The sequence below is a fragment of the Phallusia mammillata genome, chromosome 4, assembly GCF_965637545.1.
Source record: "Phallusia mammillata chromosome 4, kaPhaMamm4.hap1.1, whole genome shotgun sequence".
Taxonomy (NCBI): Eukaryota; Metazoa; Chordata; class Ascidiacea; order Phlebobranchia; family Ascidiidae; genus Phallusia; species Phallusia mammillata.
The window spans coordinates 495,058-522,288 of NC_137255.1; the positions used below are offsets into that span (position 1 = coordinate 495,058).

The 27,231-nt window shown below is 36.9% G+C and overlaps 2 protein-coding genes across 9 annotated transcripts in view; both read right to left on the reverse strand.

Moving 5' to 3' along the window:
* Positions 1-293: 293 nt before the first annotated feature.
* Positions 294-6,185, reverse strand: LOC145225176 (EGF domain-specific O-linked N-acetylglucosamine transferase-like). Its single transcript, XM_080091856.1, has 9 exons — positions 5,941-6,185; positions 5,666-5,788; positions 5,022-5,119; positions 4,734-4,907; positions 4,236-4,455; positions 3,542-3,703; positions 2,974-3,216; positions 2,403-2,542; positions 294-909 (listed from the first exon to the last, which is right to left on the reverse strand). Exons 1-9 carry the CDS (start codon positions 6,103-6,105, stop codon positions 657-659), a joined length of 1,578 nt encoding a protein of 525 aa, XP_079947982.1. The 5' UTR covers positions 6,106-6,185; the 3' UTR covers positions 294-656.
* A 557-nt stretch (positions 6,186-6,742) lies between these two features.
* LOC145225149 (uncharacterized) overlaps positions 6,743-27,231 on the reverse strand; it is an 85,269-nt gene continuing 64,780 nt past the window's right edge. For 3 of the 8 annotated variants that reach the window (XM_080091807.1, XM_080091806.1, XM_080091801.1), the window contains 16 exons: positions 26,788-26,872; positions 26,403-26,505; positions 26,219-26,326; positions 20,199-20,294; positions 19,957-20,126; positions 18,855-19,756; positions 18,524-18,592; positions 17,915-18,070; positions 16,405-16,494; positions 14,763-14,828; positions 14,342-14,427; positions 13,859-14,045; positions 13,319-13,462; positions 12,628-12,780; positions 10,695-10,863; positions 6,743-8,620 (listed from right to left, as the gene is read on the reverse strand). In XM_080091807.1, the coding sequence (XP_079947933.1) occupies positions 8,512-8,620; positions 10,695-10,863; positions 12,628-12,780; positions 13,319-13,462; positions 13,859-14,045; positions 14,342-14,427; positions 14,763-14,828; positions 16,405-16,494; positions 17,915-18,070; positions 18,524-18,592; positions 18,855-19,756; positions 19,957-20,126; positions 20,199-20,252 (2,355 nt within the window). In that variant the 5' untranslated portion in view covers positions 20,253-20,294; positions 26,219-26,326; positions 26,403-26,505; positions 26,788-26,872 and the 3' untranslated portion in view covers positions 6,743-8,511. Of the gene's footprint in view, positions 8,621-10,694; positions 10,864-12,627; positions 12,781-13,318; positions 13,463-13,858; positions 14,046-14,341; positions 14,428-14,762; positions 14,829-16,404; positions 16,495-17,914; positions 18,071-18,523; positions 18,593-18,854; positions 19,757-19,956; positions 20,127-20,198; positions 20,295-20,395; positions 20,643-26,218; positions 26,327-26,402; positions 26,506-26,781; positions 26,873-27,153; positions 27,215-27,231 lie in introns of those variants that run through there. The other 5 variants (XM_080091803.1, XM_080091805.1, XM_080091802.1 and 2 more) reach the window with 5 other exon arrangements.

The window sequence follows — 27,231 nt, forward strand, 5'->3', positions numbered from 1 at the left end:
GTAAATTATTAGTTGGGTAAAAGCTATTTTGTTTGTTTAACTTTTCAGTTATGTTTGCCAAAATTGTTTACTTTAAAATTGCCGCCATTAAAATGGGACGGATTTTCTCGCCATGCAGCGCCAAATGTGGCGTTATTATTTTTTAAACTTGGCCACTATATTACTAATAATGTTAGCATGTTGTTTGGATATCAAATGGAGCCGAAATTACTTTTAGGCAACAATAACTGCTCAAATTCAGTTCCTAAAACATTTTTTTGTAAAACACAGCCGAACTACAGCATTAACCCACATTGAAAAACACACACATTAATCTTTTATTTCTTAAAATCATACAAAACACACACAGAAATTTTCTACGGATGACATTTGAAGTTAATAACAGTACATCTTACGACGACACCTACAAAGTAAGTTTAATGGTGGAAATAACAGCCAAAAAAAGGGCGACATGCTTTATTGTTCAAACGTTTCGGCAAATGCTCATGTTATCATCAGTGATTTGAAGGCCACATCAGTTAGGCCTACACCCGTTTGTATACGGGTCGCTTTTAACGTCTATTTAGGCCGTTATTTTCACCATTAAACTTATGAACAAATCCGTATGTAATGTTCCAAAAAATAAAATATTACACAACACAAATGTTAGGTAAACGTCATAATTCATTGCGATTGTTACGTAGATGAGCAAAACGCGGATGTTCTAAAACCCATTGTCGCGCTTTTGTTACTAATCGAACAAATTCGTCAACGTCAAAAGTGTAATTCCAGAACTTTGAGTGTTTCCCGTAATTTTCGTGTTCGTTCTGATTGTGAGCTTGCAGCTTTGTGACGTCATTCCACGTGAGGTAACGGATCCCGCGCAATCTCGGAAGGTCACGATAACACCTTATGTCGTCACAATTGTATCTGAAACGATTGTTGATGTTAATTGCTCGAAAAATCGTAATTGAATAAACTTTGTTCATTGTTTAAAATCTAGTTTACGATTTTAGTAAAAGGTTCCGAGCAAACTAGGTGACAAAAATTACCATTTGAAGCCTTCAAACCAGTGGTTCTCAAGGGGTGGCACTAAATACCGCATGTGGCCGCATTTGGCCGCATTTGGCCGCATGTGACCGCATGTGGCCGCATGTGACCGCATGTGATTCCTCTTAAAAATCAGCATGTTATGTGAAATGTAAGAATTCCAGCCCCATTAGGGGTAAAATAGACCAGATTTTAGATTGATTTTAATTTCAAACCTTCACCCAACCCTAATAGCTCTGACCGTCAGTCACATGCGGTCACATGCGGTCACATGCGGTCACATGCGGCCACATGCGGTATTTAGTACCACCGGTTCTCAAGTATTCAAAGAAGGTGGCGCATTAACAAAATAATTTTTTACTTCTGGTTGGGGATAATTACTGGTTTAAACAGAAAATCGAATACTTAAAGCGGAAAATGGATACACGCAACTAAAAGTTACATAATGTTTTAAACAGATTTAAACACCTTGCAATGCAACAACCAACAAAAGTGAAATCCCTAAGCCGTGTGCTGAAGTGGTAAAATTTTCAAAAAAAGAAAACACTTAAATTTTAGTAGTTTAAGTGTTTGCTTTTTTAACAGTTTTGTTTATGCTAATTGTTGGGACATACAGCTAAACCGCCAGGTTAACCGCCGACAAATAAAGTGCACCTACATATGTATTACAGCAGTCAACAATTGCTTAGTTAGAGTGGGCGTAGAGACGAATTTTCGGGCTTACAAAGTATAGCTTAGTTTAATCATAAACAAAACTCCACAGGGCTTGTATAAGTTACAATGAAATGAACTCATTGCAAACATTTCAACAATCGCTGTTGTCACCATATACGTGTTGTTATATTTACAAGCTATCTGACCCTTATGTTTTTATATGAATCAGATATAATTTTCTACGTTTGACTTTTCCACGCCAGTATTTGACCCTGATAAAGCCGACCTGAATAAGATGTTGAAACGTCGGTTAAAACAACATAATTGCCAGAAACGCATTATTTCTTAAATAATGTATAATACGAGTATATTACTTTTTTTAACAAGCGAGCTTTTTGAAGGCGTCTTTTATAGGACGTCGAAACACACAACGTCGATTATTAGTAACAAAACTGCTAAAAAAGGAATCATTTAATTTTTGTCATCAGTGCCGAAATACCATTAGGCAAAGTAGGCACGTGCCTACAGGCCAGTGAAAAATCCAGGCCACTTTAAAATCAGTAGAATGATTTGGCAACACTGATAATTCTACTATTTTATTTGGCAATCCTGATTTTAGGGCCACTCATAAATTGTGCCTACAGGCCAGCAGACCCTTAATCCAGCACCGTTTGTCATGAAACAACTTTCAAAGTAAACGAGTAAAGATAGCGACTCACAATTCAAACGCCACCGCCCAGTCGGGTAGGAACAAGAAGTGTGTGAGTCCAGCTCCATGCATCCCGATAAATATGTCTGTCCTTCGTGTGACCTTCAACTGATCTTCGAAACTCATCTTGCGGTGGTTGAACTCAACAATCTGTATAGTGACATAACAGTGATGTGATTATTACGTCACGAACGGCGGACTATTACTTAAAATTGGTAGTTGTTCCAAGGATGCAAAAGTTTTCGACTGGAGCACACACAATAGGTAGGGTTTTAACCGGCTTAACATGCAGACAAATTGATTTTCCGTTTACAATTTCGGAATTTGATCAATTTGTTCGAAAATATGTTGGTAGATGACTTTTTACGTTTTTTTTTCTTTTATCCGCATGTTCGGGGCTTGATCGGCGATTTGCCCATGTATCCCGGGAAAGATTAACTAATTTACGTGTTTTCATTGCTGAATACTTTTTTTTTGTAGACCAGTCCGCATTAAAATTTCAGTTTCAAAACCGGTCCGCTGTACAAAAAGGTTGCCGACCTTTAGCCCAGATGCTCAAGACCAAATAAATAAACTCAAACCTGGACATCCAAATCGGGTATTCCCCTTATAGCCGCCAGCAGCTCTTCTTGGTTCAAAACTCGACGATAAACTTTATAGTTTTCAGCCGAACCACGATCGATAAACGTCACTCGGATTTTATCCCGGCTTGATGACGTCACTGGTGGTGACGTAGGTCGGTCGTGTTGGTCGATGATGCCCATTCGATGCAGGAAGTGTTCCGAGAAGGCTTTGAACAAGCCAGTGCCGCGACAATCTGCTTCCTGATGACGTAACACATTAATGACGTAATAATAGCGTTTGTTTGGTAACCATCTATAAACAGAAACTTGCTGCACCAATGTTTAAATCTTCACTAAATAAAACTTCGACAAAACGGTTTTTACGTCACATGTATGACGTCATGTACTTGTTATGTCATTCATTAATGACGTAACACTTTGATGATGTAATAATAGGGTTTGTTTGGTAACAACTATAGATTGAAATTTGCTGGAAGGGTTTTTTAAACCTTCATTAAAAAACTTTAACAAAGCAGTTTTACGCCACAGGTATGACGTCATGTACTGGTGACGTCACACAACTTACCACTGGGGTGCTGTAGAAGAGTCCGAGCATCATGCGGGGAAGGAAAGCGAATGTGGCGTCAGCAATGCAGAGTCGCTTCCCGGTAAAATCCGCCAGAGATTTGTGATCGGAATTGGTGAAAACTTTCCATGAGCTCGGAAACAAATCTCCGTATCTGGGAGACTGGATGAGAGGGGGATTGTTTACACGACATAATTACATACAATAACCACTGGTTACTAATTCCCATTATAATTGTTTTGTTTATGAATTAGTAACAATATTTATGACTTAGTTTTATAATTGTTTTTGTTTAAAAGTCTTTTTTTTTAAAAAAAAACGTTGGTATGATCAAGCCGGGGGAAATCGATGGCAACACACATTTTTAAAAACAAATAGTTTCATGACGTAACATCAAACGAAAAACCAGTGGTCGGCAATCGCCGGTCCGCGACTAGTTCGTTACTGGTCCGTAACTTTTTCAGGTTGAATGCTCTAAAACATTTTCCTAAGTATCCCGGCGATGATAAACTAATTTAGGCGTTTTCATTGCCAAATATTTGTAGTTTTTTTTTAAGGTCGGTCCGCGATAAAATTTCAGTTTCAAAAACGGTCCGCAGAAGAAAAAAGGTTGCCCACCCCTAATTTAACGGTTAACATTTAAGCAAAGTTTTCTAATTAATTTCTGCTTCAAAAACATAGAGATCATACGCACCGCGTCCCATCGGATGATCTGAACGTCGGTTCCGAACCACGATGAATTGGCGAGCTGGGTCAAGTAGAGATTGAAGAAGTTGCAGAAATGATGATACATGTTTCCGCCGAAATCCAACTGAACGAAAACCACCGGACGTGTGAATGTGACGTCACAGTGCGTGTTTGTGTCGTCGAACGGATCGAATTCGAGTTGAGTGTAAGGTCCTACTTGTTCGCCCCTGAAAACATTTATTTGTGAAATAACGTCATTGCGATACAGTGACGTCACATTCCTGTGAAATGGCGCCTCCTGGTGGCAAAGTTTACTTTGGATGCGTTTCCGGTGTTTGTTTTTTATCTTTTATTTTTTTATCGTTTTATTTTTATCTTTCATTTCTTATCTTTTTTTTATTTTTTAAAATTTCAGTAAAATTTAAGTGAATATTATTGTTCGAAGTCGACTTGTTTTACCAAAGAAAAAAATTAAGATAAATTTTGGCAAAGAAAACCAACTGACCAAGTTGACAAATCGCGTTTAATTCTCGTGTTGGCAGCAAGTGAGGCTGCGTCGAGACTACAAGCGCCGCCGATTTCACCGCTCTCCAGCGCCACCTTGCGCCTATCGTGGATCCTTTCTCTCATCTTCCGCAAATCGACAAATAAATTTCGCGCTTCGCACATCGATGAATCCCTGCAACAATAAGCGAATATGACGTCACAAGTAAGTCAGGTATGACGTCACAATAAAACCGGTATGACATCACAATCACTTCGAACAGACTCAATGCGATTATAGAATGTTTACTTTGTGCAACGGAGAAACGCTGATTGGTCGAGACCGGGTTTGCAAAACTCACGTGACTTCATTTCCTCCAATCGCTCGCGTAGAAATCCGAAATCCGCCTGAAACATCCGGATTTGTGGTAATTAGTGGATTATTGCAGTTTGCAGTTGTAAATACCAAGACAGCTGATGACTTAGTTATTAGAAGGTTGTGTGAAGAATTGCGGGAGAACCAAACAAGGGAACGTTTCTATCAGTTAATGCCGCAAATAGGCCACACTTCACCATAATTTGCCCTAGAAACTATTTTTGCTTGCTATAAACAACATTTTATTTGGCCTTATCCGTTTTGCAAAACACTTCAATTCAGCAGAAAGTTTTCCTGATTCTTTGTGCGGCAGGCATGTTGACCGTCGCTAGGCAACCGCGTGGTGATAAAAAATGGAAATAAAAAGTATAAAAACGAACAAATTTGAAGCAACATGTTTGTTCGCTACAACATTGCACGATAGGGAAACTCCCCCGAAATTGATTAATTAGATTTAATCCCACTTAAACGTCACCAACTATTTCTGTTTTGCAACACAACTACGCGCAAACCAGCTGTGACGGCATAAACGCCTCGGGTGCACTAAAGGTCAAGGTTAATTGAGCAAAAATTCCAACCTGACGAAAATATCTTTCCTTGCTTGTGTCGTCAGAACAATCCATTGTGACATTCATAAATCGGTTTGTTACGTCACAATCATCTTCGTAACCCCAACACGAGTTTTGATCTTTCAGAAACTCCTAAGAAAAAGTTGCGGAAAATAAAACGGTAAAAAAATTTCATTCTAATTCGAAGCAACTAGCAAACTGACAAAAAACTTTTGGTTTCATTTAAATTTTACACAAAAAAAACCCCAAAAATTCGGGGAATCACCGACTTCACAGTCACAAACCTTGTAAGGGCATTCGGGGTCATTCTCACATTCTTGCTTCAAGTTGAACTGATGTGAAAATACGAACGGCACGTGACTTCTGACCAGTTTTAAACTTGACCAATCAAAACCAAACACAACTTCCATACGTAACAATACTAACAGTGTGACGTAATACCATGTCATTGTGTTTGAAATAAAGTGCTTCCTGCAACGTTTCAAGCAAGGATTACAATTAGGTCATTCACTGTTCGTTATAAGCTGCGTAAACTGCTTTGTGGAAACGTTGTGTCTGTTTCTACTTTTGTTTGATGATTTTAAACACAAATATTCTGAAATTAACAGGGCCGCTTTAGGTTGCGGTTGAGTGCACAAAGCTAGCTAGTAAACCCACTTTACCATGTAACAACCAGTGGTGGGATTCAGCCGGTACACACTGGTTCTATAGAACCGTCTCACGAAATTTTATGAGATCAGCAAACCGGTTAGCATTACTGGTTACTCTCAATGGACTTTTTGTAACAGAACCGGCTGAAAAATAATACTTTTGTAACAGAATCGGCTGAATAATATGACTTTCGTGATAGAACCGGCTGAAAAATATGACTTTCGTGATAGAGCCTGCTGACAACAAATCTGAAACCTCTTTGCACTGCATGAGATTTCATTACACCTGCGTACGTCACCTGCTGCTGCTGCTTCACAGAGAACAATAACAGAAGTCGACGGTGTTTTCCGCTTCGCTTTTTTTTCTCTCCAGTCGCGATCGTTCAAGCGTGACTGCCGGTCGGTTCCGCTTGAACGATCGCACCTTTACTGCACGTTTTTGAGTTGAGTTTATTTCGCTTGGTGAAAGAAAACATAGCGACACAATGTCATTAAAACAATCACCAAGCTGGGAATAACTACACGTTAACGCAATCACCACAATATCGAAAAGTATTTTTAATAAATAGAAAATATATAGTGCACACAAACTTTAGGATAGTTTACAATACAGACTGTTCTTTTTGATATTTTGAACTCCGGTTTCGGTTACACACCGTTTTTACTCGATTGTAAGCCACATACGGTGATATTATGCACTTTTGTTTCATGACAGTTCTTTCTGTAACTACATAATGCAACTTTTTGTGAACAATTGTTATTCAAGAAAACAGTTCTACCCAGCAGAGCGTATATTGACGTGTAAAGCCAACAAGAAAAAAGAATTTTAAACGCAAAATAAAAGGGGTGTGGAATTTATATCGGTATAAAATACAAAACAAAGGCGGACAAACTGTAAAGTAAAATACATTATAAGCCCCAGGTTATCGACTAGTTTTGTCCAAATCTTGCAAATCGATATTACACAGCATTAAACAACAGCTTGAACAGAGCACGACATAACTATTCTCCTTAACACAAAAATTGTTTGAAAACAAACCACTAATTTAAGCATTTTTTCTGGTGTGAAATGTTAACTCAAAATGTTGTTGGTTACAGAATAAATTACGCGCAAGTATTAAGTAGTGATCGAACTGTGTTTTAATGCAACACTTGTCAAATGTTATTGCATGGAAACTTGTAAATGTCAGTTTTGTAGGAAAACAATTAGGATTAAAGAATGAAACGTTGCATAGCGCAAAAAATAAAGAGCATAATTGGTCATTTACAAGGCGACATGTGAGTGGGGTTTATAACAAACTGGAATTGTCCAATTTGGCATTTAGGTTTGTTTTGCGTGGAAGAAATCATAGCGACAAAAAAATACTAAAACAATCAACAAGTCGAAAAAAGCTACACTATGTTCAGTGCTGGATTAAGGGTCTGCTGGCCTGTAGGCACATTTTATAAGTGGCCCGAAAATCAGGGTTGCCAACTAAAAACTTAGAATTATCAGTGTTGCCAAATCATTCTACTGATTTTAAAGTGGCCTGTAGGCACGTGCCTACTTTGCCTAATTGTTAATCCGGCACTGACTATGTTAAAACGTTTTGGAAACGCAAAACAGGAAAGGCATGATTAAACACGCTACTGCTACAATGTACTCGAACTATTACTCACGCATATTTCTCGAACTGTAAGAAGTTAAATCAATACATTCATAACTAGTTTGAAATAGTTTGAAAGTTGATGATGACATGATAATGACTTTATCCGAAAAACCACAAGTGTTGGCTAAATGTCACATTGATGTTAGATTGTAAACATTTACACAAACAAGTTCTGGATATTTCTTGCGCGTTTTAAAGAGCAGAGGATCGCACAGTAACAAAAGCTGAGAGCCACTGGCCTACTCAGTCAGTACAAGTCGTGATGTTACTGGGGCTTACAACAAAGTGATTTTGGCGCACTGTGAGTAAAACACGACTAGGGGAGTAACGTTGGTGGGACCAGTCGAGGAGAGCCTACATTATGGAATGATTAGAATGAACTGAGGTACAAAACAATCAAAGTTCAAGTATAGTAAAGTTGAAATCGTCAGTTTAGCTTCAGTAGTGCCAACACGTTGAAACGAATCAGAACATTTCTGTATTAATCAAATCTGTTTCAATGTTTCAGTCAACATTACATTGATGTTTGTTGATGTCCATTGTCACCCTCTGTGGTTTACAAAGCTACAACTGTGTGCCATGCAACAGGTTTTTCCAAGTCGAACAAATGTGTCCAAGAATCCTCAGTGGGGTCGTAAACTTCAACTGAACTGAGTTCCTCATCCCTGTGTAACAAAACATGTTCGTGGGTCAAATCTTATCACATACAAAACTAATTGTGACGTCACAACCAGTAATAAAAACACTATGACGTCACAGTACACCTAAATGTTTGAAGAATTTAGGTTTACCGATTCTTATTTGTTTCTGCTTCTGTACACAAACAAGGGTGTCGCGTGTAAAACCCATATACAGTAAACAGTGTCAAGAAATTCTAATACAAATCTGTATTAATATTTTGCACAATCAGTGTGGAAGTGAAGCAGCCTGTCTGAGACTGTTTTTTTTTTATTAGACCGATTTCACATTCCGCAACATTTGCGTCGTAATGTAACTTCTTCACATAAATGATCATATTCGCACATACACAGAACAAAGTCCCTGTATAGAGCAAAGGACTGCTTAGAGGAGAACAGTGTTTTGCAAACGGAAAGCGGTTTCCCAAAACTGCCAGTAGCCTAATAAATAATTCGTTGAAGCAAATATGGCTATTTTTTGGTATATAAATGAAACACTTGCGGTCTCTTGAAACTACTTAGCGGTCACCCAAACCAAACCTTAAAAAAACCTGGAGGAGAATATTCGAAAAATTTGTTAAATTGTCTTATTTAGTGAATTTAACTTAAGAACATTTTGAAGTATTTGTCCTAGACAACCTTCGACCCGCGGGCCGCATAAAGCTTATGAGCAGCCCGCGACCGCTTAAAAAAATTGTATTTTATTCTTTATCGACCGGATGGAATCTATGTCCCTTATATGTACCAAAGATGTTTTAAGCTAAACGCCGATAATTATTTTTTTAAGCAATTATTTCTAGTTATTTTTAAATGTAGCCATTGATACGTATAAAGACAATATTATTGTGTTCGTGCTAGACTTTGAAATGTATTGTAAACGTGGTTGGGCCTGATTGTTAGTCACCTAACCAAGCCTGTCCAAAGTTAAAGTTTTACCAAGTAAGTACTGCAGTTCATTTGACAAATATACACATTCACATTGAGTAAATACTTAAAGTTGAGTCGACTATACTCTTGTTATTTCATTCGAGTCGTTGCGGCCCGCACCCACAATATCATTACTTCTCTGGCCCGCGCATGCAAAAAGGTTGCCCACCTTTGGTCTAAGAGCTTGACCGTGAAATATGGAGCCCAAATGTAACCTTAATGTGAAAAAGAAACGTTGTGTTGGATTCCATGCTTCGAATAGATAAGAGGTAAAAAGTAGTGGATTTCTACTGCAACTTGTGAGTGCTGTGAGTAATGTGAGTTTAAAATCACCGCTAGCAAAAATATGGCACTGCACAGGGCAAGCAGATCGAATAAACGACACGTGAAAATCAGCTCAAATGCGAGCACGTGTTCATGACATCAAGGAAAAAGGGCAGCACATAAAGTTTTCATAGCCGAATTTTGATTAAAGCCTACGTATTTCTGTTTAAATATCACCTAGAGAGGGACAGTTTCCAAACCATCATGCATAGTCTTTTCTTATTGCAGATTAAGCAATATATATATATATATATATAACTTGGTTTTCTCACCACCCACCCCCTTGTGCCACATAGAGTGGTATGGGCAGTGTTTTTTTAAGGTGTTTTGGGAGACCGAAACGGAAACTTCTCCAGCGGTTTCCCAAAATTTGAAAATGGCTATTTTTGGTATTTAAATGAAACACTTGCGGTCTCTTAAAACTACTTAGCGGTCACCCAAACCAAACCTTAAAAAACCCTGGGTATAGGTACAGCAAAGTTTTAAATGCTTAGGGTTTAATCAAGGGCGTCGAACCGCTTGACACATGAATTCAGGTTCACTTCGTGGATTAAACTTTTATCCAACCCTGGAAGCAAGTAATGGTCAAACACAGCAGTTGAAACATCACAATTACGTGTTTTACAAATGGTGTATATTTTACTGAATTGTGAGATTGAATTTTACACAGATCGATTTCGGGGACTTACTGGTGCTACTTGGCTAAAAAATATAAATTACATGACCACTTGAGGGGGTTAGTGAGGCAGGTTAAGTGGTCGAAATCAAACTGGTGACACAACTCCATAACTCACACTACAATAACACTTACCCAGAAACCGATCCACCAGCAACATAAATCTTTCCGTTCATCACACAAGCTCCATGACCTGCACGTACAGTGTTTAATGGTGATAAAGTAGTCCATGTTCGTGCGACTGGATCGTAACATTCATGATGTGGTGATGTCCATCCACCTCCTCCTCCTCCTTCTCCTCCTCCTATACAATTCATTTATTCATTTTTTAATACATTAAAGTTAATTTAAAAAATAACTAAAAGACAAATCAACCATTCGGCTATTGAGCCAAAATTTTGAACACTAAATGAGTAACTCACTCCAAACATTTTGTATTAAATTTTAGCATATATAACGGGCTTGTATTTCTGACCTACAGGACTGGAAAAACTAAAACCGATTATTTCGTGGTTAAAGGGGTGAAAATGGTTGAATCCAATAAAAAGTTACAATTGTTTTTAGAAAACCTGACGCTGCACCAACCAACAAAGCATGAAACTCCTAGATGATGTACTTTACAAAGTACAGTCGTACAGCAAAATTTTACATTTTGGGAGCCTGTGGGTGAACAGCTGGGTCATTTGGGGTCAAACTTCAGGAGGATCAAATTTGGATCAATACCTAACATAATTGTACATTTGAATGAATTTAAAGCACTCATTGTTGACCAAACGCGTTTAACAAACCAGCGTTAGACATAAACAAATATTTTGGGGTTTGAGGGGTGAAAATGGGTAAATCTTTTTCAAAGATACAAAGTTCTTTAAAAAACTTTACATTGCACCAAAACAACAAAGCATGAAACTCCAAGATGCTGTACTTTAGTCAGTACAGCCGTTTTTAAAAAAAAACGTTTTGGGGGCCTGTGGGTGAACCGCTGGGTCACTCAAGGTAAAACTTCTGGAGAATCAAATATGGATAAATAAATAACATCTGTGAAAATTTGAAGCACTCTTTCTTTACCAAAGGCGTTTAACAAACCAAAACAATATGTGTCCCCTTCATGGAAGGGGACCCATAATTAATTCAAATTCTGTGGTTTCAACCTAGGGTTGACTAATAATACTGTATGGGCACTGCTACCCGATGCTATGTGTGGTAACGTTCACTATATGCTGTCGTTTCTGTCACGATTTTTTGCAAAAAGTAACTTGACACAAACTTTGTTGCCATTGCAACATAATTTCTTGATCTGTAAGAGATGAGCTGTATGTATGTGAAAATAAATAGGATGTGTTGAATATATGCTCAGCAATTTTAACAATGGTTCAATTATGTGCAGGTAATGTGTTGTGGTACAGTTAAAACTTTGATTCAACTGTCAAATATACCCATACTGTATTGATAAATCAATGTGTCTAACCTGAGACCTATATGCACAATTATGTTGCTTTGAACACTTTCTTCCTGATTTGGCACCGTCATGCACATTTCTTCTCTCTTGTGTTATTCGGTTTGTGGCACGTTGTTAGCTGTCCCTTACTTTGCCTGTAGGGCTACACGAGTTGCGCTGATTGGCCTGGAACGCGCTGCTTTGCCAATCAGGCACTTACAAAAGTGGCCTTCGGTTTGTAAAAGAAGCTCTTTCTCTGGAGTAACGCGAGATGTTGGTCCAAAGTCGCCACGCGCTGTTGCATTTTAACATAGCTCGTTTTATCGCTGTTGATTTTATAGTTTCAATAAAGTTGCGCCGCCCAAAATTAAACTGGTGCGTGATTTCTTTGGCTTTGGTAGTGAGCCGTTATTGCAGGGTGCAGACCCAAAATAATTTTGTCACACCATTTTTGTAAGGAGTCAATAAACCTTTTCAACCTTTCAAGCGGTGCGTGCCAACATTTTTGTGGGTATTAATGTTTGTACCAAGCAAAAAGCAAAGTGTTTTGTGACAAAGTTGGAAAGTATAGTTCCAGTGTTAAAGCTGTGTTGGCTGCTCACAATTTTTAATAAATTATTTGCGCATGATTACCTGTGACATAAATCTTTCCATCCAATGCAACACAAGATAAACCATATGTTGTTACTCCATGATTCATTGGTGGAATCAAATTCCACTTCCCACTTCTCACATCAAGATTTTCACAGGATTGGTCATCATATCCACCAACACAATAAAGTGAATCTGCAAACAGGTTTGTGTGAAATACTTGTGATGTCACACACATTAATATACATAGTCAACATAAAATTAAAAAACTGAAAGCCACATTTGTAAACATATCTGATGTTGATGTATATTGTAAATTGGGTGTGGTTTAGGATTAATAAACTACATCATTAGTGTAATACAGTATAAGTCTGTTTCCAAAACCAATTGTACAGTAAATTTTATAACAGACAAAACTTCAAAAAAAAGATAATTAATAGTCAGTTCAAACAGATACAAAAGCTAAAAAGTTTCGAATTGGTTTAAGTGATTTTTTAGTTTATTAATATAATTGGCTTGTTGGAGATTTTTATTGTTAAAGTACAAAACCTGTACTTTTGTTTGGAATGAGGTCCTACTGAGTCTTTTTGTTGCAAACAACTCCCAATTTAAACCAAAAGCCAGTTTAATACATTGATTTAATTAGTAATATTAAATTAGTATATTGGCCACAATAGCCCATGGGGACATATATATAGATATTGTTTGTTTAATGACCAAACTGCCTTCTTACTCCCGATTGAACACATTCCATGTTGTGATCTTTTCTTTATCATGTCATGAATCCGACTCTGCTCATTCCTGTTCACATGATAAACTTCACATGAAGAAAGTTTGTCAAAATTATTATTCCTTCCACCAGTCACATAAATGTTGTCTAAAACATATTTTCATTTTAGAAACCTGCAGACACTTTAATAACCATATGTTTATTAAAGTTTATGTAAACCTGTATATAATGACACATCTGGGGTTAATAAAGTTGTATGAGAGGTTTTACTGAAATCCTTAAACTTTAACAAACATGGTATAAATTACATAAACAGACAAATTGAGGATTTCAACAAAGCTGTATGGAAGGGTTCAAGAGATTCAGATAAAGCTTAAAGAATAACAAACGAGTTTGGAAATGATTTGTAAAAGATCAAAAACACTGGTTTGTGATGAAATATTTTCAAATCTATTTTCAAATCTAAGTAACAATTCCACATCAAACATTGCTTGTCACATATCATGTGAGTTTAGTTTGTTGTGTCGGCCCCAATCCACTTACTTCCAATAACTGCTGATGCAGCATCACGTCGAGCTTCCAACATCTCACCCAACATTTCCCATCGTCCGTTTGTTGCCAAATTCAACATTTCACAACTTTTCCTTTCAGCTTCATCACATCCACCAAATGCATAAAGTATATCTCCCACTTTTACTGATGTGAACCCCCATCTTGGTTTGTTCAGTTTCTGCAAAGTTTGAATCAAAGCTAAATAATTTGGCACAAAAGTTTAGTGGCTGCTCATATATAGAAGTTACATTCATTCACTTTCATAAATCCAACAAAGGAACATTGTTTGTTTGGTAATGAGTTATTGTTTACAAATAATGCCAGACAACAATCAATATTTGACAACTCCCAACTTGCACTTAAATTACATGGGGCAATAATTAATATAAATACAAATGTCAGATACACTTTAACTGTTCCTTAAATATTTCATTATTGTGCATAAAGAGCAAGTTTTAAACTTTCCAAACTTACTGGTAAATGTTGATGTTGTTTTGTTGTGACATCATACTTCACACAATCTATATATGAACCACGTCCACCAACAACAACAAATTCCTCTGAAACATACTTGCATTATTTCATGTATTTTTACCATAAATTTTCATTTACACCAACAGGGCTCAGAAGTAAACCTAAAAAAACATTAAATAACGTAATAAACACTTTACAACAGTTTTGCACCACTTTCATGTCTTGTCATTTATGTCTAGTCTTTTTTTTTATTTAACCTTTTCATTGTGGCCAAATCTAACCAACACATTCTATGTGTTTGTTCGAAAAATCAACTTGTTTTTGTTTTTTATTTGAAATGTCCGCCCTGAAAGTTAATTTGTAAATCTACCATCAATTTCCCAGTTTAGTGCAATCTCAAAACTAAACTAAACCTTATTACCTTTCATCTCTTGCTGGGCAGCAATTATTGACTGACTGGAAGCTGATTCAGATGAGGCACTTCCTCCTGTTTACATTAACATGGATTAGTCCAACCAAGTGCATTTAATAAAGCAACAAACATGTAAAAAAACTAGAAGGGTGGCTTAGCACATATTGCCCTTGCATATACACTATAACCTATTTTAAAACATAAATATATTTCCTATGCTTATTTTGTATTGGGTCCCATATTAGCCATCGTCTTTTATAACTTTAGTCGTTTCTGCAGGCAAAAACTCATGGGTCCCCACACATGTAAAGTTGAAAATAATGCAATTCAAGAGATAACCATGAGAAAGTCGGGTGATGTAAGGTAAAACACAGTGATCGGCACTGGGCTTAAATAATAATACTATGTAGAATACAAGCTATAAAATTAGATTCACCCCAGAGATTGTTTGAAGTATGTCCTATTTAACGTTTTAAAAAACTGACCCATTTTAGGGGACTAGTAGAGCAACTAATTGGGTTCGACACACAAACTAAAAAAATATGTAAAAACCACAATGACTCATACAATAGTACTGCAAAATTTCCACCCAATCCGCCAATGTTTAAAATTTCGACCACTAGAGGTGTTTTGAGCAACAACCGTTAACGTTTCTGACGTCAAAGGGCTGTTAACAAGCCCCTAACTGCCATGGCGCAAAAACGACCACCAAGCAACCCACCAATGAGCAACATACAACTGGTTGCCCTTGTAACACTATTGCTCCAAAGAAATCTTTCATTTGTGGTGACCAGTCACATACAAATATGTTTTACACTTTATGGGCTTGTGGGGTAAATGTTAGGACTAAAGGGTTGAATGCAACAATTGACACATATAAATGGCATACCAAACAAGAAATCCACATTTCAGCCAATTCTGACACTGTTAAAAAACTCACCCATTTTAGGGGGCTAACGGGGTAAATAACGGGGTTATCAACAAAAAAAAGTGGGATGCACATCTACACAACTATATCTACCATCTGTGTAAAATTCAGCCAAATCCATCAAACATTTGATGGAAAAACGAGTCGGACAAACTTCGGGGAAAAAATACCCATTTTAGGGGGCTAGCGGGGTAAATACTGGGGTTATCAACAAAAACAAAGTGGGATGCACATCTACATAACTACATCTACCATCTGTGTAAATTTCATCCAAATCCATTAAGGATTTGATGGAAAAACGAGTCGGACAAACTTTGGGTAGAAGAAAAAATAAGAAAAAAAAGAAAAAAACAAAAAACATTTTGAGTAAAATTAATATGTGTCCCCTTCAGGGAAGGGGACCCATGAATAATAAAATTAAATCATATTTTCTAGTTTGTCTAGTTTACATAAACACCATTACAGAATTAAAAAAAAAATGTTGCAACCATTTATTAAAAAGTATATTGCAACATAACAATCAAGTTTTGATCTGAGTATAGAAAATGTCTGAATTTTTGTAGAAAATTGTGGTAAAATGGTTATGCAGCAAAGGAATTTAGTGGTTTTGTGGACATTGATTGTGTGATTGAGTTAACAAAATACTAAAATATGCAACTCAGTTTTTAAAACCCACCTGTTTAATTCGTTTTTTTTTACTTTTTCCAGTTTGATTAAACTTACGTTGATGTTGTAAATGCTCTGCTGGATCTCCTCTTGCCCGAAGAAAAACTTTTTTCATTCTTTTCCCCATGCTTTCCATCCAACTCTGTTCTGATGAATTTTTAACAAGCACCGTATAAGAAACTTATGTTTTTTAAATTATCTTAAATATATTTGGCCGTAGTTACCATTATTTGTACGTTTTTTTCACAGAAATATTTTATTCAGAGATTTTGTCTCTTGCAAAAAGATCAAAGGAAACTAGAAGAGTGGCTTAGCAGATTTTTCATATGTGCACACACTATGACCAGTTTAAAACATTAATATAAATGTAATAATCAATAGTGCATTGAAGGCGTCAAACCAATTCAGGCTCTCACCAAGCATTATAATATGGTAAGGCATAAAGCTAGAAAATTTTTGCCTACGGTGGGATTCGAACCCAAGACAGGAGTTTTTTTTGGACTCGGGCTCTACCAACTGAGATGCACAGGCTCAGTGGAGAAACCATCAAAAGTCAATTTTACAAGCACCTTTGCCTGCCGTGTATGCTGCACATGTCAGCTTCATAGCAGGGGGCACCAGATTAAACCTGTGTTGCTTAGTTGGAGAGTCCTGGTTTTTGAAACTACATTACTAGAATAATTTATATTGGATACATTATAAGCCACTGTTTTCTTATAGCTTTAGTTGTTTCTGCAGGCAGAAACTAATTACCATCAGTAAGTTTGGTGTTGTAAAGCAGGGGTTGGCATACTTTTTTGTACCGCGGACCGTTTAGAAAACTAAAACATTATCGCAGGCTGGCCTTTAAAATGCAAATAAAAAAAAACGCCAAAGTTAGCTTATCATCTCCAGGTTACATGGGCAACATGTTTTACGGCATTTAACCTGAAAAAGTAATCGGCCTGGTAACGAACTCCTTACAGACCGGCACTAGCCGCAGCCACTGTTGCAAAGTAAATGCTGTGATAAGCACTTTGAAGTACAAAATATCCAAATCTTATTAAATTCAGACATTGTTTTAAGTTTGTCCTAATTAATATTCTGTTTTATTGGAAAGAAGGGGTAAATAGTGGCAAGATAGAGTAAAACAACAACAATCAACACCTATAAGTGGTAAATTCTACAAGCTGTCTAAATTCATTCAATTCAAACATAGTTAAAACACTTTTTGATTTGTGGGGTAAATCGTAGGGCTTTAGGGGCAAACATAATGATTAATGACTTAAAAAATTAAAATAGCATATTCTACCAACATTCATTAAATTATGACATTGTTTAGAAATCAACCATTTTTAGCAGGTGCATAGTTGTGAATGTTGTACTGTACTAGCTGTAAAATCTTACCTAAATTTAGTAAACATTTCCAGGCAAAAAAGGGAAAATCAAAATGTGTCTTGGAGAAAGAGACCCATTATTGGTATTTTAAAAAAATTATCTAATTACATAATTCATAAAATTTAAATCACAACGTTCCTTAAACTCAATTTCCACAAAATAATCAGAGAAACTGAATAAACCATTTTACCCTTGCCGGTTTTTGATGCAGTGATGTTCAACTGGCTAGAAGTTGGTTCTTCAGTTCGCGGTGCAGTGATGTTTGACTGGCTAGAAGTTGGTTCTTCAGTTTGTCGTGCAGTGATGTTCGACTGGCTGGAAGCTGATTCCTCTGTTCTATTTCTCCCTATACAGATTACATGAAATAAACATAGGTCAGTTGAAATGTCAGTCAAGACAGTATGCCTGGCGAAGGGATATACACAAAAATCAATAAATATTTTTGTAAATATGAGGTGTTAGTTTGAGGTTCCCACTGGATGCTTTTCTTGTTTATTTATTGCCGCAATGAACTTTGAACAATGCTGTTTCTTATTTATTGTTAGAACCTAACTAACAATGAATATAAATCCTCTAAAATCGTCTAAAAAAAAATCTAAAAAATTGAGTAACTAGAGTTTGTTTACAGCTAAACCTATATATTTCGACTATTTTGACAAATGTTTTCCACCCACACAATTATTACTATTTGTAAATAAAATATTTGGTTTAAAAAAGAAGTATCTAAACTTTGACATTTAGCAATAGTAAAAAATAGCTTTTGTTTTTGCTTTGACTGACGTTAGATTGTTAGACTTACCTTGATGTTGTGAATGAACATGTTGGTGTTCTTGTCGCTGAACCGGAGTTGGTTGAACACTCTGAATAGCTATAAATAGATAGAAAATTTACTTTGCCATATAACCATTCCAACGCTGTAAGTATATATTTCACTATTTCAAGTAACATTGCACATTTATAAATTGTCAAGATCAATTTTACTCTGAATTAGTCTAAAGACCTAGTGAAAATGTAAGAGAAAAAAGTAATAAAACCCTACAATAGTTAGATTTTATGCTTGGTTTGGGCTTAGCTGGGGCTAAACAGAAAAACAGCTAAACAGTCATTATACACATCTTCTTTGTATTTACGATTTTGAGACTGGGATTGAATTTCTCTCAGCTGAACTTGAGGTGGTTGGATGCTTTCACTGTGAAACTCTCCAGTGACAGGATTAAGCTGGTGAAGTCGAACAGTTGGACTGTGTTCAGCTGCAGGATGGGTAATTTCCATTTCCTTGACAGCATCGGCCACTTGTCGCAAAATCACTGCTGGGTCTTGTGTGGCAAGATGTTGTTGGAATTCATCTCGAACTTCCAGCATGTTGGGACGTTGGGCTGGGTTTTGCTCCCAGCATCTGGTCATCATTCTCTCCATCACTTCAACTATAGCTCTGTCATTGTCACTGCATTGGTCTTTTAATTCCTGGATTGCATCACAGTTTGGACGGATCTCATTGTTTAACATCTGCCAGAAGCTTTCAACTGATGGATATGGATCAATTCGAAATATCAGCATGTGGTAAGTTACGCCACAGCTGAACACATCTTGTTCTTTTCTAGGACTTGCACCTCTTGAAAGCTTTTCTGGTGCTGCATAGTACAATGTCATTGCTTGTGCCCCTTGTGGGGCATTATTTTGGTTGGTGGTTGATGCAGTAAAACTGGCCAACTTGGCACAACCAAAATCTGCAATCTTCACATTTAAGCCAATTGTCAGGAGGATGTTTTCTGGTTTCATATCTGCATGGATTAGGCGTTTGTCTGTTCCACAATTGTGAATGAATGTAATCCCATCTGATATTTCATACGCCAGTCGAAGTCGTAGGGACCATCCCAGTGGAATGTAGTTGCTCAAAAGTAAAACTCTTAGATTGCCAGCTTCATAGTATTCCATTACGATCCCCATGGCTCCACGCCATTTTGTAAGTCCAAAAACATCGGCAATGTTTTTATGATGAGATCGAAGCAGCAGGTCATACTCCCGATGAACTCTTTAGAAAATCAAAGATTTTAAAACTTCTGCTTTATCTCTATATATATCATATAACTATACATACTTCTAACACTACACACTATACATACTTCTAACAGACCTAGTGTACAGTGATTTATGTGAAAGTGTACCATGTTTGCTTAGGACTGTCACAAAAGATTTCATTTTTATTGTTGTACAATTGAAACACTAACTTACATTTTCTTAATTGCACGTTGTTCTGGTTCACCTCCATTTACAAGAAAATACTTAATTGCAACAAATCCTGCAAAATCATGTTTTCCAACAATAACTTTTCCAAAGCCACCGCGACCAGCCTCAGCATGACAAACATCACATAAGATTTTGTGGGCTTCATAATCCCGCAACTGAAACATAAAAAAATGAATTTGAAGATTTGTTTTGAATTGAGTTTTGAAAAAATCTGAAGATTAACTTACAACGCGTAATGTTTCAGGAGTGAAATCCGACTGCGAACTTGCTTGGGCCGCCATACAGGATCCGACTACAAGTTTGTTCCACTGCCAGCAAACAAACTGTAAATAGAAAACATGTGAGCTTGGTGTGATCTATAGATTAGTTAGTATTCTATGGTGACATATACAATGTAGATTTCTGTCTTGCCCCAAGTTCTTACCTTTGCTCGCTAGTCCTTGTTAATCGACTCACATTCCTGGTTGTTTTTTAAACCTTACTTCAATAAACTATGACAATTATAATGCATGTAGCTATCCCAGGTTTTCAATGGCAGAGCAAAGTTATAAGTTTCTAACGTTTGTCAAACAAATAATAATTCGCAAATGAATCGTGCCGCATTGGACCTAATAAGTGCTGAATGTGATGCTTAAACAATTAAAAAACATATTTTAATGTTATGTAAATAATTGATTTCAACGTTATTGGTCTGCAAATGTTGATAAGTTACATTTAACGACAAGCATTTGTGTTCGATAAACTAACCTTCCTGGCAAAACATTTTAATTCAACCCACATGAGATCTGTATAGCCTGTGCAACTTTTTGTGAACCACAGCGCAGTTTCAGCTTTGACTGCAGAATTTGGGCCGAAACGGAACTAAAGTTTCCACGACGTAAGAGAAAAAAGATAAAATACTCGTACGTGTTGAGACGACGATCCTGACTGCCACCAGACCATGGAAGGGCAACAAAACACGTTCAACTGAAAATTAATAGACAAAGATACAGGAACGACCGTTTAAAGCCAAGTGCGCTTTACTACTGCATAGGGATTAGCCCTGAAACGTCTATGCAGGCCGCATTCACGGCACTCTCAAATAAATCACTGGGTTTTTCTAGCCTATGCCTTGTCATATGGGGGTAAATGCTTGGTGACCGGCTGATTCGGTATGGCGCCTTCAATGGGCCTGGCGTACTGTGACTGGTACACTGTATTTCCATTTTCCCACTACTTTACTTGAAAAGGGTCGAGTTTGCTTGCAAAGCTGGTTACGATTTGCTTAGAACAATTTAGTATTGTGACGATGCAATTACTTTGTTCGTAACAGCCAAACATTTTTAAGAAACGCATTTTATTTTCCGCTTGGCTTGTGTGCTTGGGGTCCTCGCCACGTCACATGGCGCAACAATAAAACTGGAATGTTTGGGGCTCGCTGAGCGTTACTAAGGCGTGAAGGAAGGCAGAACCAACTTACCACATACAGATATATAACGTGCACAGTTAACCAACTTAGACATGTATTTTGTTGCTGGATATTTAAAAATATTACCGGGGATACATACTTATTGACAAACAGCTAATTTTATTCCAAAGGCGGCTCGTGTATGTACACTGCGTAACTGCAGCGCCCCTATTTCTATTTGACTATACGATCAATTAAAAAGTTAATTTTATTTGTTTCGAATCGCAAATTGCACAATCTCTACTTTGTTAAGTCAGTAGCCATCCACCAATTAAAACCGGACACTGCGACTTTCGACAGAAAAAATAGAGAGTGGGCACCGCCACTCCAAGAGTAAATAAAAGAAACAAAGAAAGAGCATCGTGGCTCCAATAATGCCGATAAAAGAGAGGTGGCGGTGTCGATGCCGTTGTGCTAAGTTCAAAAAAGTTATGAATGTTTAAATGTAAACAAGGAAACTTTTGAATAGTGCAAGTTTAAAATGTACTATTGAGGTATAAGTAAAATGTGTATCTAGATAAACTTTATTTTGTATGCTAATACATTTTTCATTTAATACATCACACTTAATATGAAAACAAACATTTATTAAACGCATCTCTTCTTATTCGAGCCACGATCCGCCATTGTTTCATTCAAGGAAAAGAAAACAAACAGCTAAAATACGGGCTACTCTAAAATACGCAATCTACCTACAAAACGCATAAAAATGCTCACAGTTTGGGTTAATAGAGTCAAGGTATAAGTTTGTAACTACAATGACATTGTATTTCAATCGTACATACCCTTTTAGGGAAAATATTCTTACAGGCAGCAACATACTGTACCATACGATGTTTAGTACCACTACAAACGTTTAAAAATTCGTGCGCGTTGAGACGACCATGGAAGGAAAAACAACTGAAAGTAAAAAACAACGGTAAGGAAAAGCCGCCTAAAGTCAGGTGAGCTTTACTGCTGCGAAATAACTAAACCCCGCGTTTTAAACTGAGTCAAGTTAAGATTTGAAAACCACAATCCAAATTAGTTTCATATATGTTCGCACAATATGAAAGCATATGAGATTCAAACTTTACAAGACAAGACTCCCCTTAACAAAGATCGACAATCTAACTTCTACCTTTCTGTGTACAGGAAACATAGTGTAGAAAAAAAACCAATGATAGTTTTGTTTACAAGACAAAAATATAGGCGAATGCTTTCGTTATATATTGCACTGTATTTTATAAACTTCACTACTGCTTTCCTAGGAACATTTTAAACCGAGCTCTAAAATGCGTTGATTTAAGGTTCGTACAAAAGATACATCTTAGGGCACGCACTTTAGTGTCAGGTTGGCTTGTGGCAGTGTGAGATAAAAATAGTCGCGGAGCAAACTCGAGCTTGCGTTCTCGCTACGTCACATGAAGCTTGGGGTTAGTTGCAGGGCACTGAGGCGTAAAAAGGGTTAGAATCACAGATGGCTGAACTTATACAACTATTGACACATGTTACGCACATAGTTTTCTTCATAAGACAAACTTTACTAAATTAATTCTCAAAACACACCACATCCGGCGCAATTCAACCATTAGTTGTAAACCTATTAAGTTCAGATTTAAACGTCTTATTCCGTATTAGTTTGGATGTGTTTATATTTGACGATACATGTTTCGATGAATTTTTTTACAATTGAAATTCGGTTTGGCTTGTAGCAGTGCGAGAGGTAGAAAAATTGTCTAGGAACAAAACGTGCGGCATCGCCACGTCACATGGCGTAAAAATAAAACTGGAATGTTTGGGGCTCATTGAGCGCAGTGAGGCGTGAAGGGAGGCAGAACCGGAGATGGCTAAACTTGCAAGGTCCGCAACAAATATTACAATGATGTATAACGCACATAGTTTTCTTAACAAGACAAACTTCACCAATTAATTCTCAAAACAAACCACATACGAAACACCACGCAAAAACTTAAAGGAAGTAAAAAAAGAACTACAATTTCCATAACGTTTACCGTTTAAAGTGAAAAAAGGCGCCTAAAGTTCGACTACTTAGGACGACAATCCTGTATCACCAGACCTTAATAGGAAACGGAAAATGTTTAACTTCAAATGAAGCGACATAGGTTTAGGAACGATCGCTTAAACCCCGAATACGCTTCAATGTTGCGTAATAACTTAACCACTAGTTGCAAACGCGTTAAGTTCAGATTTAAACGCCTTATTCCGTATTAATTTGGATGTGTTTATGTTTGACTTCGTCTTTGTTTCGATGATTTTTTTTACAATGTCCATGAAATTGAAATTCGGTTTGGCTTGTAGCAGTGCGAGAGGTGGAAAAAATGTCTAGGATTAAAACCTGCGGTCTCGCCACGTCACATGGCGCAACAACAAAACTGGAATGTCTGGGGCTCATTGAGCGCACTGAGGCGTGAAGAGAGGCAGAACCGGATATGGCTGAACTTGCAAGGCTCGCAACAAATATTACTATGATGTATAACGTGCAAAGTTTTCATGAAAAAAGAAAAAAATACTACGTTAATTTTCAAAATAAACTACACACCAAACTCCACGCAAAACTTACGGTAAATAAGCTAGATTAGTCTTTGTGACCCATGGCGCGAAAATGAAATAAATTTCCACGACGTTTAATAAAAGAAAAAGTACGTTTAAAATTCGAGTACTTTGGACAGCGATTCTTTATCACCAAACTTTAGTAGGAAACGAAACTGACAATGAAACGACCACAGGTTTAAGAACAATCAACCCCAAATTCGCTTTGATGCTACGTATTCCCTTAACTATTAATTATAAATTTCTTATAAACGCATCAAGGTTCAGACATGAACACCATACTCGGAATAAAGTTTAATATATTTTTATTTAATGTACGGTGCTTAATTTTCATCATAGGCTTTGTCTCAAGAAAATCAACAATCTCAAATCTGCCTTTCTGTGCAGAAAACATAATGTAAATGTAAACCAAATGAAAATTGTGTATATGTTCCAAATAGTAATAGAATGCATTTAGTTTGTATTGCATTGTTGATTGAGGTCATTCTCACCACTTTACCACAAAACTACAAACCAAGTTTTTAAATAAACGTTGAAACTGGTAAAATAGAGCTCATGACATTTGGTAAGTCTTGTGACTTCGGGACAACATGCTTGGACACTATTTGTAGAAAACACGATCTTTAAAAAGGCGCATTTAATTTTCGGCGTTAGTTGCGGCCAACGTTGGGGGTAAAATAGTGGAGGAGCAAAACTCTCTTTTTTTCTCGCTACGTCACATTAAGCTGGAATATTTGGGGTTGGTTGAAGGGCACTGAGGCGTGCAAGGAAACAGAACCGGAGATGACAGAACTTACAACTATTGACGCATACTACAATATAACGAGCATAGTTATCTTAATACGACCAACTTTACTAATTGATTCTCGAAACAAATCACATCCGGAATTCTGCGCAAAAACTTATTGTAAATAGCCTAGACTACTGTTTGTAAATCATGGCGAAAAAAAAAAAAATTTCCACGACGTTTAACATTTAAAGTGAAAAAGTACGTTTAAAGTTCAAGACGGCGATTCTGTATCACCTGCATGACTTAGTAGGAAACGAAAAATGTTTAACTTCAACTTAAACGACACAGGATTATAAATTATCGCTCAAACCCCAAATTCGCTTTAATGCAACTTAACCACTAGTTGTAAACGCATTTAAGTTAAGATATGAACACCATTTTCCGTAATCATTTTAATATTTTTATATTTGATGTACCGGGATGAAAGTTTATTGTTGACTTTGTCTGAACGAAAATCTAAAACCCATCTTTCTGTATAGGAAACGTTGTGTAACAAATTAACCCAATTAAGTTTATGTCTAGTGACAAATAGTGATCGAACGCATTTAGTATTCGCTGCATTGTTGGCTGAGATAATTGTCACCACTTTATCAAAAATTCCAAAACAAGTTTAAAAAATACGTTGAAAGCTGGTCGAAATGAGCTTGTAATATTTGGTAACTTTAATTCCTACAGTTTAAGTTGATAAAAAGCAAATATAAAAGGGGAAACGCATTTTAGTGCTTCGATTGTACGACTTGTGGCAGTAGGAGAGTTAAAAATAGTCGGGGGTAAAACTTTGGGTCTCGCCACGTCACAAGGCGCAACAATAAAACTGAAATGTTTGGGGCTCATTGAGCGCAGTGAGGCGTGAAGGGAAGCAGAACCGGAGATGGCTAAACTTACACCACTACCAAAATGATTGTAGGCCATTAAAGGCACGGTATAAATTTGCCACTCGTAAGTAATTTACTGGAGTGTGTTCGAGGCACTGACCATTGCTGCTTCTCACACTCACCTTTAACACATTGAAGTCGTTACTTTGTCTATACAATTATTTACGAAATTATCAGGACTAAGATTACCAACCGATTTTATGGCATTTTTTATGCGTGTGTCTCTTAGACGACCGCCCTACCACATTATTTTTATCACTGACTGAAGGGCGAGTTCTGTCATCAGCGTATTTACCGCATATTCAATGTTTGGGTAAATTGAAACAAACAAATAAATTATGGTTGCATCGTTGAATGTCTGTTGCACATCAAACATGCAAAGGTTTTGATCTGTTTCACATTTAAAGCATTTGTCAATTTTTTGTTGCATTGTATCGTTTTTCAGTTTGGTGTCGTTAAAGGCGTGTGACGTCAATGACGTAATATTATTAACGTCATGTATTAGCATGATATAAAACTATTCCACTGGCAATTGCACATACAACAATTATCTTTTTTGAGCATTTAAAATCAAACGCTTACCTGTTTTATCTAATCTTGATTTTATCCGCGATAACTGAGCATCAAACGCGAGAATTTCTCATTCTGTATCGGTGCGCCATCTAGTGGTTGATTATGGTTTGGTAAAAACTAGATTTGTCACAAAATAATACAGAGTGACGTAACTACTTAAGCAAAGCCATGTTTTTCAGAATGGTGTACTTACCGATCCGGTGGCACCGATACTCGATTCTGATTGGTCCTTGACTACCCACAATACACCTGACGTGTGACGTAGCTTCTCGAAACTTCGTGAAATACGGAAAATGCTGAGTAATAAAAAATGTCATTGTCATTTGTGGGAAAAACGTACACAGCTACGAATAGGGCATATTTTCGTGCATAAAATCGTTTATACGTTTTAACAACATGTTGTCCTTATCCGAATTGTATTGCAGCGCAAAACCTGACATATACCAACTAAACATGAAAAACGTTTTGAAACAATTGTTGTCATTATCAGGGATGTCTCAGAAACACGCAAAACCTGATATCAACGCTTTACACAGAAAAAAAACAAATATAGAAAAAAATGTTTATTTTACTTATACCAAGTCTATTCAAGGCAATTTGGTTTATCAGTGTGTTTGGAGCGTTTTGTCGCCGATGACGCAGATTTTGGTTTACATGTTGCATCTGAAACAAGATCACTTGGAATGAAAATATCCATACAGTATTATTAAATCTGGCCCCAACACTTTGACATAATTAAAATCATGACCGCCGAACACGGGTCTACCACGTATGCATAATAAACAATTTTAACTTTTGTCAACTAATATATGGGAATACAGTCCAATTATTATTCTAATTTCCTTCACCGCAATACAACGACTGTCTAGTTTTAGATAAAAAAAAAAAAACAAGGCGTATTTATACGTCACAAACGTAAGGTTGGTACTTTCACGATAACTAACGTGTTTCACCAGCTTGTCGAAAGTTTCTTGCAGGTCAGGATATCGTTTGAAGTACTATAAACTTCAAAAATAATATTG

Excerpts from the sequence above, each read along its gene's own strand:
- LOC145225176 (XM_080091856.1), bottom strand. The coding sequence starts at position 6,105 with ATGACATGGTATTACGTCACACTGTTAGTATTGTTACGTATGGAAGTT. Across the intron at positions 3,217-3,541 it reads TCTTCTACAGCACCCCAGTG|GAAGCAGATTGTCGCGGCAC; the intron begins GTAAGTTGTGTG and ends TTACGTCATCAG. Across the intron at positions 910-2,402 it reads TGGGCGGTGGCGTTTGAATT|ATACAATTGTGACGACATAA; the intron begins GTGAGTCGCTAT and ends CAATCGTTTCAG.